General features: G+C 32.3%; 1 protein-coding gene across 1 annotated transcript in view; it reads right to left on the bottom strand.

Moving 5' to 3' along the window:
• The window catches only part of LOC118203603 (E3 ubiquitin-protein ligase arih1-like), a 96,606-nt gene that overhangs the window by 53,581 nt on the left and 20,668 nt on the right, over window positions 1–22,357 (bottom strand). The window contains exons 4-5 of the mRNA XM_035375886.2: window positions 18,295–18,357; window positions 3,833–3,925 (exon numbers count right to left, since the gene is read on the bottom strand). Of these exons, the coding sequence (XP_035231777.1) occupies window positions 3,833–3,925; window positions 18,295–18,357 (156 nt within the window). The remainder of the gene's footprint in view (window positions 1–3,832; window positions 3,926–18,294; window positions 18,358–22,357) is intronic.

The following is a 22,357-nucleotide window of genomic DNA, read 5'->3' as shown; positions in this document are numbered from 1 at the left end:
TTATCAGAAATTAGCATGCAGTAACAATTTTCAAACGTTAAAAATGTAATGCCAGTTTTCTTTAAAGATACGCACATAATGCCAATTTACAAATAGCAAGCACATTTGAGAACTTACTGGGCAAAATTCAATGCTGCCAATGATGTGCATGTGTAAATGTCAAATACATCCAAAAAGAGATCTGCTATTTAAAAATAATAATAATAATAAAAAGAGAGAGAGAGAGAGATGCAAATTAAATTTAGTACAGTCAAAAGTCGTTAATACGGACTCGTCGGGACTTCGTTGATTCCAGATTATAGGTCATCAGTTTAAATCTGGTAAGATGGCAAGAAATTATAAAATAAAAAATATGAAACCGTAATTTATGAAATAAAGAAGAATTATGATCTAAAGGGTATCAAAATTTACAAAAAAAAAAAAAAAAAAAAAAAAAAAAAAGAGCAGAGCAGCGTGAAATTTACAAAACAATAAATAAATAAATAAAATAAAAAATAATAAAAAAATAAATAAATAAAAATAATAATAATAAAAAAAAATATTTGTTTACTTTATTAAACATTTCTTTCAATGTAAGTTGTTTAAGTTGCTTCGTTTTTATGTGATAATACTTTTTCTTTAATTCTATAAACAGACATAATTTCTTGTTCAATTACAAAGTTCCGCTGTTCAAGTCCTATAACTGCTGTGTCGAGAATACCGACTAATTTGTCAATCGAAATATTTTCATTTTCAATGACCTCTGTATCACTTTCTTCGCTATCGGAAGCGAATTATCATGACGAGCAATTTGATTTAAATCATATCAAAGACGGAGTACATCATGATGAAATACTACATTTAGTAAGGAATTATAAGCCAAATAAAATAAAAACATCTGCTCTGAAAATAAGGATAGCGCTGACAGATCAACTTCCAGTTCATTGCGCGCCGAGACGCCCCCCCCCGCAGAGCAGCGTGAGATTGATAAACAGATTTCGGAATGGTTAGAGAAACAAATAATATGCTTTTATCCATTTTTTGCAACAATTCCACTTTTTGTTTGATGGACATCGAAACATACTTTCGCTTTATAGATCCTTTGGCAGCTCCAGCATCGGAAATTCTATTTGACACAATCGAAACTTCAAGCTTACTTTTATAAAATTGCTCTAACAGTCTGCAAAAAATAATAAGCCAGATCCAATTCAAAGATTAAGGAACAACGCAATCTGCAACATTAACTGAATTAGATAATTTTAGCTTAGCTTATACTGGCCGTCATACATTAAACGTGCATTCGTAAATGTATTTTGCGCATGCGCACACGCATATTCGCAGCCGTAATTCGCATGCAGCGTCAACGCGACGCATGCACAGAAAGTTTGTAGCTTTGAGGTCCGGATTATAGATCATTTCGGATTATGGTTGTACGAATTAACGACTTTTGACTGTATAAGGTATTTTCTCCCTCCTTTCTGCATGCTCTCATGGTGTAATTGGAAATATACTCGAAGTGTATTTGAGAGGTTTAGGGTTCAAGTCCCGGCAAGGGCAATGCACATTTTTCACGTCTCCATCATCAAAAACCCTAATGGCTCTACAGTGGCACTCGAACTAAAAGGTGGCGGATGATAATTTGTTACAATCAGGATTTGGAAGTTGGGTCTCCTAATATCCAGTCGGCCTTTAAAAGGGATGTATATAAAGCATTTTCTCCCTTGTTTCTGCATGCACACTTGCCAATCCCCATCACTCAAAAATCAGCAGACTTTTTTTTTAAGAAATAGAAAGAACTTTCTCAATGACAAAAAGATTGTTTTTTAATAATAAAAATACTTTCATCTTTAAATAATGAATTACCTTTAAATAGTTACTAATTAATATCTGAAAGTTCAGTTACTAATTTTTAAGTGCAAACAGTACGAAAATACTTACGTGTAAAAAAAACATTATAGTTTGCTTTTTTAACAGAAAAATAATACTTTAATCAGTTTTTGTGCAAATGATATGAACAGTGGCATATTTTCCTTTCACTAAGACAGAAGCTTAATAATTTTGTTCATAAAAAATGCCACATAGGCCTGCTTTTGCTAATAAAAGTTTTTCTGGTGCTTCATTACAATAATATAAGATCTAAATTTAATCCTTGTTTTAGTAACAACACTGAAAATCCTATCGCATTGTGCATGACTGTGGAGAACTGTCATGGCCATCAGCATGCAAATTTGGACAGTTCACTATACTTTAAGATTCCATTAGCACTTTTCAGTTTTCCAATTAAATTCCAAAGGGTGTCAGTCCTAATTGCTTTTCTAACTTTACACAAGTTTTCTAATAGTAAACTGCAAAACTGTGACTGCAATATCAGTGTCCCCTTTCATAACTAAATGAGGTAAGACTGGAAATCTATTTAAAAAATATCTTGTATCAGAAAAAGATACATTTGCTAGAGCAGAAACATCTGAAACTTTAGCACGTAAAATCACTTCATTGTTGACTAGAAATTTATGTGACATGGTATAAGATATTTCTTCCCTCCTTTCAGCATGCCTTCATGGTGTGACAGTCCATATTCATCCATACTCAGTGCATATTCGAGAGATCCTGGTTTGAGTCCCGGTGAGGGCATTGCTCATTTTTCATGTCTCTAGTTTCCAAAAAAAAAAAAAAAAAAAAAAAAAAAAAACTAATGTCTCTACAATGTAATCACATACTCAGCTGAAGTAGCTTCTAACATGGAAGTAAAACTTATTTCTGTCTTTCTCTGAAAATTCTTCCACCACTTTTTTAGTTGCAGCCCCTAGTGCATCATTTCGGATTATGGTTATATCTTCATCTTTCTTCTGGTTTTCTATTTTACTATAAATCGCATCATATATAAAATTAAAAGACAAAACAAAGTTTGGTTTTACAAACTTCGATAAAATATCTTTAAAAAGATCATAAATACTTGGTGGCAAAACATGAATTAATGGAATTCTGCTTTGTAGAACTGTGTTAAGAATATGGAATGATGGCAAAATACTTTGCTAAGGTCCAAAAACAAAAACATAAATATTCGTTCTCCACAAGACAAACTTACACTAATTGGAAAATGTTTCCCTTGTTGGGCAATTTTTTTTTTATTTTGAGAGAAATCTGTATCAGTTTTACGCTTATATTTTGGAGTATTATTTTGAGAACTGTCAAATTGTTCATAGGTGCAGAAACTGCTTTTCTCACAATTATTTTTAATAGTGGAAATAGTACTTGCATCTCCATTTATTAACTTTCAATAGAGCCTTTTATCTTAATTAAAGCATTTACTTCTTCTTTAAAAAATCAAGAAGTAGGTCAAGGATCAAGGATTCTAGATAAACATTTGCAGTAAAACCAGAACAAGTCCACAAATTTTAATGTGGCTAAGAGGCAAGCCTGTCAAGGCAAAGTTGTCGTCAACGGCTTAGGCCTTGAGCACCTTATAAGTGACAGTACAAATTTTCTGAGTTATGTCCCAATTTTGAAGAATCCCCTCGTAAACAGATCAGAGGATCTCTCTCAACTCCTCCACTTTCACCAACCTCTCAAAAAGTTGGTGGATGATTAAAAATAAATAAATAAAGAGCTGTAAAGAAAATACATAAACAAACATGCCTTTTACAGGATTCAAGCCCAGTCCCAAGGCTATGGCAGTTAGCTCATCTACATCCATGCTAAAAGGGTAGATTCACTTTTATTCAATTAGTGTCCCCCCCCAGTTACCGTTAAAGACCAGGGTGATTAGATGTTTTATCAATAATATACAAAATATCAGCCACCTCAAAAAGTAATAAATGATATCACTTTGATTTATATCTTACAATATCCTTACCTCAACATCTCCATGCTCCATAATTTTTGTGGTAAGATAAACAGTCCAACATTCTGTACAGAATCGGTGTCCACAAGCTAGACCTGTCATAAGCTATTATGAAGACAAAGAAATGAAAATTTTAAATTTAGAAAAATATTACAATCATGTTTCTGCCCCAGACAGTGGAAATAAGTAACAACGTAGAATTTAATGATGGTCAACAAGATGTGTACAATGATATATTAGGTCATATAAAAAGTTTCTGCACTTTTTGGTACATTTTTGAATAAAAATTTTCTTTATTGAAAATCAATTTTAATCAACTACATATTGACCATTATTATCTATGACCTTTGGCCATTTTTTGGGTAGCTTCATAATTCCATCGGTGTAGAACTTCTGTGGTTTATCTTCGAAAAACTTGGACAAGTGATTTTCAGCGCTGCTTCACCAAAACAAATAGTAGTCAGATGGTGCAAAGTCTGGGCTATACAGTGGGTACATCAAAACTTTCTAACCAAATTCCATCAATTTGTTCCGAGTCATCAAAAATGTGTGTCGCCAAGTCTGGTCGCCCTTTCTGAACTGCTTCATTCAAGCCTCGACTTGTAAACAGTACAGGGCCAAATTGATGGTTTCGCCAGGTTGCAGCAGCTTATAATGGACGATTCCCTTCCAATCTCGACATAAAAATTTCAGGAATGGAATCAAGGAAGCCACTGCTGGGTCCTTCGTTGACTTGCAGCATTCTCACCGTATACTTCACAAATTTTTCGGCATGTTTTTAAAGCATTTTTACCTTTTTTATAGTAAAAAAGCATCACATATTTCTTCAGATATTTCATTCATTTTCAAATCAATATAACTTTTGATAAGAGGCAACAAATTAGAAAATTATCTTCACAAATAATGGAAGTTGAATGTCACCTTTTAAGCACATGTCGTTTGAGACAATCGGGTGAGTGATGCCGGATATATAGGCATCCATCTAGTGGCAAAAAAGCACGGAGACTTTTTATATGATCCAATGTAAAGTAATAAAAAATTATCTCCCATGTAAGCTATCACAGCAGCATAAGACACCATTTTTATTATAATACTGGCTTTGTAGCTCTTTATAAAAGAACTCTCAAGAATAAACTTTACAGAAAACGATTATAAAATACAGCAATTCATTACTTTTATTGCTACACCATAACTTAAAATGTTATCACCATCAATTCTTTACAAAGATTTTATAATAAAATACCATTTTAATTAAAATATATGTTGCATTTTAGATAATATATGAAACTGAAAATAGAGAACTAGTATTTTTCAGTTATTAAGACAACAACCAGCAAACATTTTCCATATTTCTGATTATTAAGGTTCCCATTATTTAAATGGTGCCAAGATAAATAGCCAGCCATCATTAAATGGCCAGCTAAATATTGTTACTTACTGCAGGTGGTTTCTTAAGATTACTGCCCCTGTTACTTAATGGCTGTTTCTGGACATTCCCATGTAAGGTAAAATGCCACCAGACCTTTTTTTATGAACGATTAAGCATTTTCATTACTCTTTGTCAAATCAAAAATTATTAATGCTTTCTTTAGAAAAAAGACAAAATACAAAAACAACATATGCCTAATCAGAGTTTTTTTTTTCACATGGCAAGAAGTAAATATAGTTAGGACTACCATCTGTTTGGTGACAGTTTCAGACATATTTTGGCAGTTTATTGATAATCTTTTGACCATTAAAATAACAGGGGCCTTAAATAATGGCAAGTCAAGAACGGTAAACTGCCTAACAGGAAGGCATAAATTAAAAACAATCTGAAGCAAAAACCAGATAAACAAAATTAAAATAAATAAAAACACAGCAAAGTAAAAGAGGTGTGCTGCCATCTGGCAAACATAATTGCATTTGTCTTCCAAATTTAATCAAATTGTGAAAAAATTGTAGCATTAAGAACCACCAGATTTTGAACACATATAGGACTCCACTGGAACATGAACATCTTGAGAACCAAATTCTGAATTAATTTCTGAACTTATTTTTTTAAAATTTTCTTTTATTTATTTCACATTTTGCGTAAATTTAAACAACTTTTGATTAAAAACTCTGTGAAGAAAAAGATTTGTGTTCCCACTTTTCAAAATGTAAGATAACTATGTTTCAAATTTAACCAGAAAACTTGGAAAAGTGTGTTTGGCAAAAGACAAATACATTTGTCTTTCAAATTTAATCAACATACTTAGGGATTTAAAATAAATGTGTGGCCACTGTCAGAATTAAAATATTTTTATTCTTTTGTGCAGCAGTTTGTTGTCATTCTGAAAAGCATAAGATGTTTGATTTTATGTTCAAATTTAAATAATAATAAATAATTCTTTCAAATTTTGTAAATAATTCACAAAGTAAGTCATACATGCAGATTAATTTCAATTACCAACTAGCTGCTACACGGCCAGCTTTCATCTGGCTTTTAAATGTACCAGGAAAATGCCTGGAGGGAACACCAAATATTAAATTTAATAATTGCAAAGAATTTTACTCTGCAAAACAACTTTATCAAAGAAACAAATAACAATAACAAAAAAAAAAAAAAATTTCAATAAAAATGTATTATACATATAAAAAATTACAATAAAATACGCAATATCCTTAACACAAATATTAATTATCCTAATAAATAAATTAACCAACTTCCTGTTGCAAAATCTTAATAATTCAAATGGTATAAAGGAAGATAAGAACTTTGTTTCCTTAAAAAAAAACCATGCAAAACTTTTTATATAATTAAAACATAATATAAAAAAATTACAATGAAATAAGCAATAAATCTCATATTTTCAAGTTAAAACTGTCAGAGGTCCAGTATCCAAAGCAATGAATAAAAAACTGCTGCCAAAACCACATTTCTAAAAGAATGAAATGATAATCAGAAAGCAATAACCAATCAAAATTGTGCTTTGTGGATAACATAATTCAAAATATACAAACCTCTTTGCCATTAGCTAATAAAGAGAGAGAGGGGGGACAAAAAGGAAATTCTTTCTGGTGCCTCGCGAGACACATGCGCATCAGAATAAGAAGATTACGGTGTGTATGTGTGTTGCATGTATAATTAATATTTTATCGCATATTTTCAACAGTCAGCAGTCCAGTATACAAAGCATTGATGGAAAAATTGTTGCCAAAACCACATTTCTAAAAGAATGAAACTATTCAAAATGATGGCATTTTATCAAAAAAGATTTTTTAAAAAAAATCTGATCTGAATTTTGAAAAAAATAGCTTTGAGGTGCACTGGCTCTTGTCTAAATGCACCTATATACCATTTCAAAACTAAATTTCAGTTTATAACAAAAATTTCATCAAAAAAGATTTTTTTAAAAAAATCTGATTCGAATTTTGAAAAAAATCACTTCGAGGTGCACTGGCTCTTGTCTAGATGCACCTATGTACCAAATTTTATAGTCCTGGGTCTATTAGCTTATGCGCAGCACGGATAAAAGACTAGGCATATGTATGCCAAGGGATGCCAAGTATACACTTAAGTAAACATAAAATGAAAATATTTGTAAATCCCTACATATAATAAAAGAAAGAGTTTGTGCGTGTGTGTCTTTTATCCATGCTGTGCATACTTGCTATGAGATCTACTTTAATTTCTGTGAATTTGGATGCATTTCAAAACTGAATTTCAGTTTATAACAGTAATTTCATCACTCATGAAATTAATTAGATTCATTAAAATCACTGTATATTTTCTTTTATATACTAATTAGTTTAGCTGCTAGCTGCAAAAAGGGCTAGTCCATTTAAATATTTTCATTATATGTTTACTAAGCTGATATGTATGCCTGCAATAATCTTCTTTAGTAATATACATATTTGCTATGAGATCTACTTTAATTTCTGTGAATTTGGATGCATTTCGAAACTGAATTTCAGTTTATAACAGAAATAAAAAAATTACATATTTATTCAGACAAAACACAAAGCAAAACTGAATTAATTATTATAAAATTAAAAACCTACATCATCAACTGAGTTACTATACTGCAACAAATCAGAACTTTTCTGCTAAATGCGTGCAATAATTAATTGATTTCATAATTTTGAATGGATAAATAATAAAACATCCATTTTTCAAATTTTTTATTAATAAATTTATCTCCTACAGCAATAGCACAGCTGCATCACAGTTCATTTCTCCTTCTCCTCAGTCCCCAGATTCTTCTAATTTTGAACAAAATACAATTCCTTTCAAAGATGCTTCAATTAATTTACAGGTTTCCTGCATATCTTAACCTTCTGACCCAAACAGGGTTTCTTAAAAAAGCCAAAATTTCCCAAAACTGCTATGAGAAAGATATACTTCCTTGATTTTAATGCCAAAATATATTTGGTACCGTATAGCTGGATTTATGTACTTTTAATATATTGCCTTAATTTCTTGGATATATCTAAAGATGAATGTATACATATTTTGTTAAAGATGTCACACAAATTAATATTCGCCATTTGCCTTGTATTCCCTTGGCTGAGAAGTGCACCACTTAACCCTTTGCGGCACAGTGTGCCTGCTCTGGACATACCTAAAATTTCCTTCTGTATGCACAGAAAAATTAAATGAAAAAGGATTTATAGGTTACTATAGGTTACTCTGAACCTTCTTTAATTATAGTAGATGGTAGCTCAACACAAACCAGTCCATATATTTTAGCCATGTTTGGTTTTTTTAAGACCCTCATTTTTCAAAGAAATCTTCCAGATTTTTTTATGGTATAAAAGGAATTGTTTGACAAGAAATTTCTATGTTATTTTTTTTTGGCTGTATGCTAATCTCCTTATTTTATATTAGTTTTAAATTTTTACCTTGAAAACTTGCCTAAAATCAAATGGCGAACCCTAGATGTGTCCAGACTGGGCTCACCGATAACCTAGGACAACTGAGAGTCTGTATACTTTGTTTCTCCGCATCTCATCAGTCAGTTCATTGACAACAATGCTCGTTTCAGAACTGTTTTCGAAGCTATATTCAATCAGTGTGCCCAAATGGGCACACCCACAGAATTAAAATGATAAGTGCTGCTACCTTCAGAAAATTTTACTTGCATACTGCCTACATTTTTTTTTTTTTTTTTAAATCAAAACTCCAACTTTAAAAGGTAGCATGCAGGAAAGGGTTAAGAGGTTGCTCAATGGCAAGAGAGATGATGCTAAAAAAATGAGGACAGTAAAGAGGGCCGTAACCTCAGAAATGAAATATATATATGATATATTTCCATTTAAAAATTTGACCACAATTTGCCTTTCCATTTAAGTTCTATGATCGAGCCATCACACTTTTTGAGGCTGATGCTTATTCATAATTGTGAATGTATAGTTAGAGGGACAAGTTTAAACAATGACTTTTATATTAAATAATTTTTGTGTAAATTATTAATAAAATTTAGTAACTGCATGTAATAATAACCATAATTAATTTTTAAAATGTTCCTTAAATTAAAGCTACTATTGACATTTTTGGGAGATGTGACAATGCCAATTACTTTTCTGTGTGATTCATTAATAAATTTTTATACTACTTAATGAGAAAAATCTATCATTTTCTTATCAAAACAGATAAAGCCAACCTAATTTTTGGTTCCTTGAAGTTAACTATAGCAAGGCTCAACTGTATATATATCTGTACATCCTCCACAAAATCTTTAAAATACCTAATTACCAGTCTTAGCACATAATTAACATTTTTACTGCTTAATACATCCATTATTAACATCCCAACACTCCTTGAAAATACAAACTAAATTGCCAATTTCTAATCAAAATATATAACGATTAGAATTTTTTAGAAAATTATCTTAATGCAACTTAACCAATTTCTCCTGCAAGCAACACCAAGACAGGAATACAAGTTTTATTTAACGTTTTCATACAGTAAACTATAAGATAAAAAACTTAATGAGCCATTTTTTTCAACACATATCACAATTTTATGCAAGGTGATGATAATAATAATAGTAGAGCTCTTAATAACAGGACACATAAATTGAAACAATGACAAAAATCTAGAAATATTATATTAAACAAAGCATAAATATTGTAAAAAGTGTATAATATTTTCACATGAATCTAAAAAATATAATTTAAAAATAAAATACATAAATTCAAATATGATGATAAAATAATAAGAAGATAATGTTCGCACCTGCACACCTGTAATGTAATCCGCGCATGCGCATCTGTAATGTTATGATCAAACGAGTTTGAGAAACGCCATCGACGGTGTACGAGGGCTGGTCACAGCTATGAGTTAATAATGAGTGATTGTAATTAATTATGAGAACTAATAAAGTAAGAACCAGTGAATTTATTATTGTGTGTGTTATTTGGGATGAGATTCAAACATATCTGGTCACAGTCGACTGGAGACAGAGTTTTGTGCGTGTATACATAGTGTTTCGTTTTTGAGAACGCAGGAGTGTTTGTGTTTGCCAGTATTTCCAGCTTGTTCTTTTCAAAGAATATCGCTGATTTTGGATAAGGATATTCATCAAAAGTGAATCACTGCAGAGGTAAGTGATTCCTCTCTTGTTAATTCTGTACATTCTGTGCTTTGTTCTGTTATAAATAACAATGACATTTAAGGGTGCTAAAAAAGAAGATTTAAGGCTTATTGCCTTAGAAATAAATCTAAATATTGACGAAAAAATAACTATAGCAGATTTAACTGATATTATTGAGAATAGTGAAATTTTTAAAACTAAAGAAGATTTAGTAAAAGAGATAGCAAACTCTATTATCGAAAATAGGAAACAAGAAGAGCAAAAACAGCAAAAACTTTTCAAGTTAGAACAAATAAAACTTAAGAGATCAAAGAATGAGTTAGAGCTGGCTAAGCTTAAAACAGAAACAAAACTTGATGGTGTAAGCGAAAATGAAAAAAAATCAGAGTCACTAGATCAATTAATAAAAAGTATTAGGACCTTAACTGTAAAAATTCCCATATGGCCTGAGAGTTGGGTATTTTTCTTTTCATCATTAGAACAAGCGTTTATTACAAAAAATGTTTCAGAGGACTATAAAGCAGAAATTCTATTAAATCTGTTAGGAGACAAAGCTTTGAATAAAATAACCTAGGATATCGCGAATTATGAAAAAGTAAAAGAAGTAGTTCTGAAGAAGTTTCAGCCAACACCATATTCGTGTTTAGAAAACTTTAGAAAAATTATTAAACAACTACATGAAACTCAAGTGCAGTTCACTTCATGTCCAGTAACTACATGGGATTATTATTTAAAATTAAGAAAGGTAACTGACTTCAAAACCCTTAAACAACTCATAGTTTCAGACAGGTTATACCAATCTTTAGATACAGGAACAGCTTCTCACATTTCAGTGAGGCAAGGCGATTCTTGGTTTTCACCTAGTGAGTTTGGTAAAGAAATAGATTTATATTTCACATCACGAGGAAAACCTCTTACTGAGAATTCTCATATTAATCGTAAGTATCACAGCTCAAAAAGTGTAGCTAAAGTGTTTTTGTCAGATGTTAAAACAGAGAACTGTATTTTATGCCCTGGGAATCACGGTTTGGCAAAATGCCAATCATATTTAAAATTACCAGTGCAAGAAAGTGTACAGGTTATGAAATCTAATAAATTATGTTTTAACTGTTTACATATGCATTCAGTATCAAATTGCCCATTGAAATATTCTTATTTTTGTCAAAAACGGCACAACAAAACTATTCATTTTCCGAAAGTGAATATCGTAAAGGAGAAAGAATGTTCTTCATCAGAACAAAATAAAAACACAACATATGTGACTCATCGACCTTGAATGTTAATGCGCAGGAGTTCGGTCAAAATTCAAAAGGCATTTATTAGCAACTATTCGAATAAAAAAGGATACAGTTTTGCTTTCAACCATTGTATGTTTTTTAATTGATAACGAGGGAAGAAGACACAGAGTGAAGTGTCTGCTGGACAGCGGTAGTACGTCAAATTTTTTGACACGTAATTTTATTGAGTATTTGCAGTTAGAGAAAGAAAAAACAAACATTTCGGTTTCGGGAATAAATGATGCTACTTTGACAATAAAGCATAAAATTAATGCTTCGATATGCAATAAAGAAGGAACTTTTATAAAGAATTGGACTTTTTAATAATTCCAAAAATAACTGCTAATTTAACACTTTCGTGCAAAATTAAAATTTCAGTGCAAGATCTTCCTAATTTAAAATTAGCAGATGAAGGATTTAAAGTTCAAGAAAATGTAGATATGCTGTTGGGAGCGGGAGTTTTTTATGAACTTTTGAGACCGAGTCAAATTCGAATTAATAATTCTGTTCTTATCTTGCAAGATACGGTTTTGGGTTTTATCATGTCTGGAAGTATTCCAACAGAGACTGAGAACAGGGTTCATTGTGGGTTGATAAAGGAAGAAGACAACTTAGATAAAACTCTTGGAAAATTTTGCGAATTAGAGAACAATGAAACTGATAAACCCAAAAACAAAGAATCTTTAATTTGCGAGATTTATTTTGTAGAAAATTATACGCGAGATAAAACCGGTAGGTGTGTTGTTAAAATGCCATTAAAGGAGGATCTAGATGCTTTAGGAAGTTCTAAACAAATTGCAACGAGTAAATTAAATTCCTAATGGAAACGCTTAGTAAAGAATCTTGAATATTTAAAATTATACTTAGATTTTTTAAAAGAATATCAACAGTTAGGACATATGGTTGAGATGAGTGAAAGCGAGGAGAAACAATGATTATATTACATTCCTCATATTGGAGTATATAGGGAAAAAGAGAAAAGTAAGTCGACTCCCTTGAGAGTAGTATTTAACGCTTCTTCTTTGACAACCAAAGGAAACTCTCTAAATATAACGGCGGTGTAATACAAGATGATTTATTCTCAATTATGCTGAGATTCAGGAAATATATTTTTGCTTTCACTGCAGATATACAAAAGATGAGCTATTTCTATCCATCCAAATCAGTGGAAGTTGCAAAGGATTTTATGGAAAGAAGGCATTAATAAGCCAAGTAAAAACTTTGAGCTAACCACTTTTACCTATGGTACTGTGAGTGCACTATTTTTAGCAATGAGAACATTTGCACAGGTGTCAAAGGACGAAGGAGATAAATTTCCTTTAGCAGCACCTGTAATGAGAGAAGACATGTACATGGACGATATTCTACCTGGAGCTGAGTCACTAAGTTCTGCATTAGAACTTCAAAATCAGTTAATAGGCATTTTGAAAAGTGGAGGTATGTTACTCCATCAGTGGTGTAGTAATGCTACTGAAATGTGTCAAACAAACGACAAAACATATCCCTTCGGTAAATCAGAAGAATCTAAAACATTGGGTATTTTATGGAAGTCAAAAAGAGATTGTTTGAGCTTCAACGTTAAAATCGAAGACAACGTAAAGGTTACGAAACGACAAGTGTTATCCATCATATCTCGCATCTTTGACCCATTGGGTATAGTTTCCCCAGTTATAATTATAGCAAAAATATTTATGCAGAAATTATGGCTATTAAAATTAAACTGGAATGATGTTCTGCCAGAAAAGGATGCTAAAGAATGGAAAGAATTCTTCACTACCTTGGAGTTAATTAACAACATTGTAGTCCATAGATGTATTTTATTACCAGATACAATCAAGATTGAGTTACATGGTTTCTCTGATGCCTCAGAGGCCGCCTATGGAGCAGTTATCTACTGTAAAGCCACATCAGCAACAAACCATACATCAGGGAGGTTGGTGTGCAGTAAATCGCATGTCTCTTCCCTAAAGAAGACTACAATCCCAAGACTTGAGTTTTGTGCAGCAGTGCTATTAGCTAAACTAATGCACTGAGTGAAATCATCGTTAAAATTGGAGCTTACTGCTATTCACCTTTGGTCCGATTCTATGATTGTGCTGTCATGGATCAAGAAAGAGCCACATCTGCTCAAGGCATTTGTTGCAAACCGGATTTCAAAGATACAAGATCTGACTAAAATTGCATGCAATTCTCTCAAAGATGTCACTAACGAAAGAATTCATAATCGACATTGCCTTGCTCGAAATACCAGTGTCGGGATGAACCTGTTTCAAAACTTTGTAGATGTAAATAGCAAAAGATTCCTTCATGCACTTCTTTCTCTTTTTCTTGTCACCAGATCGAACATTTCTATCGCTTCCGAAGAAAACTCATCAGATCTCACATCTAGAGGTATGGCTGCCAAAAGACTGCAACTAAGTCAACTGCAGTAGAACGGGCCTGACTTCTTAATGAAGGATGAGTACCCTATGAGAGTTATACCTGAAGCAATTACTGAAAAGGACAGTAATGTACTTAAAAACTTTGCTGATTCTGAACTATCAATATGTTTAAATCTAAATGTGAATAATTTTGTTAATGATTTATTGAATTGCAATAATAAGTAGTTAAAATTAATTTGTATTATAAGCTTTTGTTTTAGGTTTTATAAGAATTGTAAGCAAGAACAAAAGAAGGTAGGAAATTTACAAGTGCTTGAATTGAGAGCAGCTGAAGAAGCGTTATTAAAATTAGTGCAGGGTGAGTATTTTATAAATGAGATAAATGGTCTTAAAAAATCAGGTATTGTTCCAAGAGAAAGTTCTATTAAAAATCTTAACCCTTTCATTGACAGTAATGGAATGTTGAGAGTTGGAGGTAGATTAAGAAATAGTAAAGCTCTAAAAATAATATACAAGTTGGAGACATGGTCCTAATTAAAGATAATTTGTCTTGTTGTAATTGGGCAGTTGTTCATATAATAGAAGTATTTTATGGTAAAAATGGAAAGGTTCGCGTGTGCAATGTAAAACCTCAAACTGGAACTTTCAAACGACTAATTACCAAATTATGCATCTTACCAATACAAAAATGAGTATTGTCTTTATCGTTAGTGTGCAGTATTGAATATGCTTCACACAAAATGTCATTATGTAACTGAAATGTTATACAGTCAAAAGTCGTTAATTCGGACACCCAAAATCCGGAATGATCTATAATCCGGACCTCAAAGCTAAAAACTTTCTGTGCATGCGCCGCGTTGGCACATGCGCACAGGCGTTTTACGCGTGCGCGTAAGACCTTGACTACTGCGCATATGCGTGTGCGCAAGTGCAGAATATGTTTTCGCCAGCTCGTTTAATGTATAACAGACGGTGTAAGCTAAAATTATCTAATTATCTATTTCAGTTAATGTTGCAGATAGCGTTGTTCTTTAATCTTGGAATTGGATCAGGCTTATTATTTTTTGCAGACTGTAAGAGCAATTTTATAAAAGTAAACTTGAACTTTCGATTATGTCAAATAGAATTTCCGATGCTGGAACTTGCAAAGGATCTACAAAACGAAAGTATGTTTCGATGTCCAACAAACAAAAAGTGGAATTGCTGCAAAAAATGGATAAAGACATGAAGAATGTGACAGAGAGGTTAGTGAAAACGAAAAAATTTCGATTGACAAGTTAGTCGGTATTCTCGGCACAGCAATTAACGGGACTTGAACAGCGGAACTTAGTAACTGAACAAGAAATTATGTCTTTTTATAGAATTAAAGAGAAAGTATTATCACATAAAATGAAGCAACTTAAACAACTTACATTGACAGAAATGTTTAATAAAGTAAACAAATAAATATTAAGCTTTTTTTTTTTTGTAAATTTTGATACCCTTTAGATCATAATTGTTCTTTATTTCATAAATTATGGTTTCATATTTTTAATTTTAGAATTTCTACATGCCATCTTACGAGATTTAAACTGATGATCTATAATCCGGAAAAATCGATAATCCGGAATCGCCGAAGTCCCGACGAGTCCGGATTAACGACTTTTGACAGTACTGCATTGTTTTGAGTTGTACGCTGATGTATATGGTAAATGTCTTATTATAATACTGATTTTATGTAATATTACTTATTCAAAATTGTTTATAATACTTGTTTAAATTTCTTTATACTATATCATAATTACAATAGTTGAATGCTACATATTGCAACGCGGGGTGGCATGTTTGCGCCTGTGCACCTGTAATGTAATCCATGCATCTGTAATGTTCTGATCAGACGAGTTTGAGAATCGCCATCGAAGGTGTACGAGGGCTGGTCACAGCTATGAGTTAATAATGAGTGATTGTACTTAATTATGAGAATTAATAAAGTAAGAACCAGCAAATTTATTATTGTGTGTGTTATTTGGGATGAGACCCAAACAGATAAGCTTTTACGTTATATATCAAATTAATTTTTAAAGTTAGGTTACTACTTAGTTTAATCTTGCTTAATTAAAATATTTCTATACTTCCAATCTAATTATAGAATCATATAGTACCTCATACTGACTTTGAAATACGAGAAATTCTTCCTTTTATATTATCGGTTTTGGTCAACTGCATGCAAATCAATATATGGTGATAAAAATGTATGTTCAATGCATGAACATTATCAATAATGAATAGTGGAACATTATTAATAAGACAGTAATCACTATTAATAGTAATAGTAAATAATCAACAGTTTTGTAAACAGTGACAGTAAATCGCAATTAATAGTAATAGTAGATAATAAGTAATAAACATAATCAACAGTAAATAATTAATAACCCAAATAGTAAGCATTGCCATTAAAATATTAATAATATCATACACTGGTTATCATAAATTAAGGAAAAATCACAAAAATCACAATTACTGAAAAAGTTACATGTAAAATTTTATGAAACTTACTCACAATATACAACATATAGTAAGGTATCAAATAACATAAAAAGAAATTACCAGACAATTATGGTAGTATAGAAATTAGCACATGTATAAAATGAACAAATCGAAGGTGTCAGTTTGCTATAGGAAAAGTATCTTTAATATGGAATATGGTCACGTCTAGAAGCAATACAGCACACACAGCTATGCGTGATGCTTTCAATTATGCGGTCTATCAGTTACCATAGGAAGCGAGAGCCATTGCTCTTGCAAAGCAGTTGCAAGCGTGGCAAGGGTCTGAGGGGGCAGATTGAGAGCAGCTAGATGTCTCTTTAAAGCATCCCAAACATGCTCGATAGGATTCAAGTCCGGGGATCATGCTGGCCACTCCATGCGCATAATTGTTTCCTGTTGAAGATAATCATCTACGATGTGAGCTCTGTGTGGTCTTGCGTTATCGTCCTGTAACAGGAAAGCATCACCTATTGCCCTGGCACAAGGGCACACATAAGCATCAAGCACGTCATCTCTATAAACCGGAGCATTCACGATTTTCGTTGGAAAGACATGGAGGTCTGTGCATCCACCCAAACAGATGCCAGTCCAAACACAGACACAGCCTCTTCCGTACGCATCTCTTTAATGGATGTTTGACATATGATAACGGATTCAAGGTTCTCTCAATATCTAGTAACGCCTACTATCGCTTTCTAAATTAAACCTGGACTCATCCGTAGTAAAGAAAACAGCCCTTCACCAATCAGGCGTCCAGTAGACATGTTGTCATGCCTACTGCAAACGGTCCCTCCTATGGCGTGACATGAGCGGCACGCAAATGGCTGGTCGTCTTGCATACAGACCACCTTCATAAAGCCTTCTATGCACAGTTGACATTGACACCAACCTTCCGGTGGCTGCAGCAAGGGAGGACCTAAGAAGAGTCGGAGTAACGGTTCTGTTCCTGCGTGCACATAATGTCAAATATCGGTCATCGGCGCTCGTCGTAGCAGTTGGCTGTCCTTGGCTGAACCTCCTAGATGCCGAATCTGTGGTTTGAAATTGCCTCCAAAGTCTATGAACCACAGAAGGACTCACATTTAGCCATCTGGCCACTTCTGCTTGACTTTATCCTGCCTCTAGTCTCCCAATGTCTTTCCATCGTAGTTCTGCGGGCAAATGATGCCTGGAGGTCATTGTTACGAATTGGCTATCTCACATATCTGATGTCACTATCACAGTAAAATATGTGGGCTTGCTCTCAAACATGGACTTTTATTCTCCTCGCAGATGACGTATTCCGAGTGCAGAGCCAATAATTTGCATAGTGGAGTTTTACTCAACCACTCTTACTTGGCAACATATTCAAATTTTACACGGTTTTGCTTATTTTTGAGGGAGTTATCGCTATTTTTCTGATGTTTCCTTAATTTATGATAACCAGTGTAATAGTGAAACATTAATGATATTATTACATATAATATCATAATGTTTATTAATTTTTAATTCAGTTAAAAATTCTAAGCATTATAGGAAGAAAGGATAAATTTTTAATTTTAGCAAATACAGAATCCATTAAGAAACAGTTTACTCAGAGCTTGTTTCAAAATTCAAAAAATTATTATACTTATTAGTTAGTCCTAAATTACGAAAAACAATATATCTGTTATTATTATACTTATAAAATATTCAAGGAAAAGTTTAATTTATGAAATATTTCAAAAAGTTAAAACAAATAGTCAACTTACACTTGAAGGTATTTCCCGCAAACATATCTCACACAGCTGAGTTTTAGGTGTAGTGGCTTGTTTCTATAAAAGAGAAAGTTTTTATTATAATTTAATGTATTAATAATAAACAATTAATTATAATCAATTTTATTTTTAATTCAGGATGAAATTAATTTTTCTGGTGCAGAAACATGGTATAATTTTATCAGCAATAGTATTTATTTTTGTATTACAAATTACAATATATACCAGTGGTGGCCAAAGTGCAGCTCGCGAGCCTGATACGGCTCTCGCAGGCAATTTGTGTGGCTCATGCATATAAAATATATGTATGAAATATGGAAAACTAAAACCATTCAATGTCCAAAAGGAAGTAATTAATTAGTTTAGACTCTTTTTACAAAGTTATCAGGGATTTCTTTCTATTTAAAACCTCCTCCATTACTTCTATAGTGATGTGAATATGAACTTGTGGCTTTTAGAAAATTTAGATGCGGCTCTCGAACATTCCTGAACTCAAGTGTGTGGCTCTTACTGACATGAAGTTTGGCCAACCCTGGTATATACACTAATCAATATATATATACAAAGAGATTTGTACACATAATGATTTTATGTGAATGTAAACTAAAATTTTTAAATGCATAAAAAAATCTGAAAGAATTCAAATTTTAATGGAAACCCAAAAGGTTCTTTTAAAGTTTAATATGATTTATCAGAAGAGATTATCGATTAAGATGGCCCAGGTGGACTGAAACGTTTTATACAAAACTAGATGAATAGATAATTAGACTAACAAGAGAATGATACATATCTAATGTATATTTGAATAGAAAAGACATGTATAATATCATTCTATAAAAATATTGAATGTTTTTAATTAGAAAAATCACGAATTAAATACATTTAAAGAAATCAATTAAAAGGTAAAAAAATATAATTCTTATAAACTACATCTCTTGCTTTCAAATAGCTTAGTTTGTTAATTCATAACAGATAGATTCAATTGTAAAGATGAATATCTTATATTTTGTTGAATGGCAACACTCGAATGAAAAGTGAAAGAATGGGAAATCACGTTTCGGAACAAATCATGCTTTCAAGCTAATAAATTTTTTTTAAATTTGATCTGCCATCCTTTCTCATATACCTTTTAAAAACTCCATCCCATAAATCTTTAGAAAACCCTTAACAGATCCACATTAATTTTAAACATAAAAGGAAATACTGTATTTTTTCATATATTTATCCCCTCTAGTTTTTTTCAGCATATGATTTAGAGACTTTTAATTTAGAGTAATAATGTAAAATGTATGTGCAAATAGAAAAGTATTTTATGTAACTAATAGAAAATGTTACTAAAATTAATAAGTCCTTTGAAATCCATAACATAATAATGTTAGTGTGTATTTACAGTGGGGGCCAAAATTGTGGACACTTGGAAATTTTTATGTTTTTGAACTTTGTATGCTTATAGAAAATGCTACGTTTCGCAAAATGCAAACTTGTATATATCATTTTAAAGAGAATTTATTATTGAATTCAATACAAAACACAAAATTCAATAATTTGCAATATAAAAAAGTTATATGTACTTTAATATAAATAGAAAACACAGTTATGAAGTGGTTTGTAATGTCTAGCTTTCCTGGCCAATCACTGTTCTTGTTGTGAGAACCAATCAAATGTTAGTAACTGCCAGTAGAAGCTGACATCATGTTTACACTTGAAACAATTCATTATGTCGCTTTGTTCTGTAGAAGGAGGACCTGTTTCTTATACACTGCAATTACAAGTAGGATTTTTTGTAAAAATTTTTAATATTTAGTCAAGACGCAATGACATCAAATAAAAGAGTAGATTGGACACCTAGAACGAGATGTAATATTATTGTGTTACGAGAAAGTGGTCTTTCCTATCCTGAAACTGCAAGACAGGTGGGTGGTTCAGTGACTACATCTGGAATTTGAAAGTTTTGTTTACGATATCAGGAGACAAATTCAATAAAAAAACAAAGAAGGAAAAGGCCGAAAAAGGTGCACCACATCTATTGATGACAGAAAAATAAAAAGACTATGTCTCCAAGATAGAAAAATGTCATCAGCGGCCATCAGAAGTGATCTGAATGATGCTGGTGTTCCTCTCAGTTCAAGAACAATCAGGAGAAGATTAACAGATGTTGGACAGAGAGGTAGAATTCCACGAAAAAAGCCAATTTTCAGTAACAACAACAACAACAACAACAACAACAAAAAAAAAAAAAAAAAAAAAAAAAAAAAAAAAAAAAAAAAAAGACTACAGTGGGCAAAGAAACACATTAATTGGACAGATGATCAGTGGTCACAAGTTATATGGAGTGATGAAACTAAGATATCGTTATTCGGTAGTGATGGGCGAAAATATGTAAGACGTAGAATAGGAGAAGAGCTACATCCTGACTGCATTCAAGCAACTGTGAAGAACCCAGTTAGTGTTATGATTTGGTCATGCATGTCAGCAGATGGTATTGGTCGCCTTCATGTCATCGATGGGAAACTGAATGCCAGAAAATACATTGACACTATTCTAGAACCAAAACTTCAACCTTCCATCAGAGATCTCTTTCCCAGCAACGCTTCGTTTATTTTCCAGCAGGATTCTGCTCCTTGCCACACGGCCAAAATATCGAAAGAGTGGTTTCGTACAAAGAGCATTAAATTGTTGTGATGGCCAGGAAACAGTCCTGACCTCAATCCTATCAAAAATTTGTGGCACCGTTTGAAAACTCTTGTCTGAATGAGGCGCTCATCAAATAAAAGGGAACTAATTGAGGCTATAATTGTTTCCTCGCAACATGTAATAACGAAAGAAGAGCTTAAAACTCTTGTCAGCTCAATGAAACATCGATGTGAAGCTGTAATCAAAAATAAAGGGTACCCTACTAAGTACTGATAACTCACTACAATCATCACTATCTAATGCATATCGATAACTATTATTGTTTAACTTTTTTGTATTGCAAATAATTGAATTTTGTGTTTTGTATTGAATTCAGTAATAAATTCTCTTTAAAATGATATATACAAGTTAGCATTTTGTGAAACGTAACGTTTTCCATAAGCATACAAAGTTCAAAAACATAAAAATTTCCAAACGTGTCCACAATTTTGGCCATCACTGTATATGTGCTCAAATTTAATATACCCTACGCTGATTTTCAAGTGATCAAATTAGTAGGAAAGGGGGAATGTAAGTAATTAGGTATTATATTCCCCCATATGTGCACTTGTGGTGTAAGTGGTTAGAAAATCCATCTAGTCATCTAGAAAATCTATGGTTCAAATCCTCCTGAGAACACAGTTAAACTTTTTATACTTCTTGCTCTGGACGTGAATACAAAAAATGGTCTTAACACTGAGTCCTGAACTAAAAGTGTGGTAGCCAAGAACTCATCCCCACCTGGATTTGTTTGACTGGGGTCTCTCGCTTCTCGCTAAGAACTATTGCATTCCATTGTGAATGCTGTCATGGCAATTGTTTAGCATATCAAAGCTAGCAAAAGGAAGGTCTGCTGCTCAAATGGGCATAGTTATTTTTTTGGTGTTTTTTAATTAATTTCTATTTTTGGTACTATTCTATTTTCTACTGGGCCACAATTTTTTTTACCAGTGCCAAGTGTCACCAGCTTAATTTAGATTCATTCCTTGCAATAACTGTCTTTATAAATATACTAAACTATTAACTAAAAATAACAGTTTTAGTCGCTCATTAAAACCACACTTTTCATCTCCTCCTTTTCTGTCTTTTAAACTGCAATGAATTTTATGACTTGTTTTAAAAAATCCATTGCACTCAAAAAAGAATCTTTATGCTCAATGAACATTTCATGAAATTAAAATGTGACTTGAAGCCAAAGGGGCTATGCAGCTTTTTCTCATGTGGAAAAGCAAAAGATGCCCAAATACAAATGTGGTCTGTTTCATCACTGATTCCTTTCATTACCACCATATGATTAATTCACTTTCAGTGGCGCAGTTAACATCTATTGAGTTTTCAAAACACAATTTGCTTCAAATGAATCACAATGCAACAGATTACTAGA

Source organism: Stegodyphus dumicola, chromosome 9 (assembly GCF_044657685.1).
Source record: "Stegodyphus dumicola isolate Sdum_Otavi_A_Nest chromosome 9, ASM4465768v1".
In the NCBI taxonomy this organism is placed as follows: Eukaryota; Metazoa; Arthropoda; class Arachnida; order Araneae; family Eresidae; genus Stegodyphus; species Stegodyphus dumicola.
This window is presented reverse-complemented; position numbering and strand designations above follow the sequence as displayed.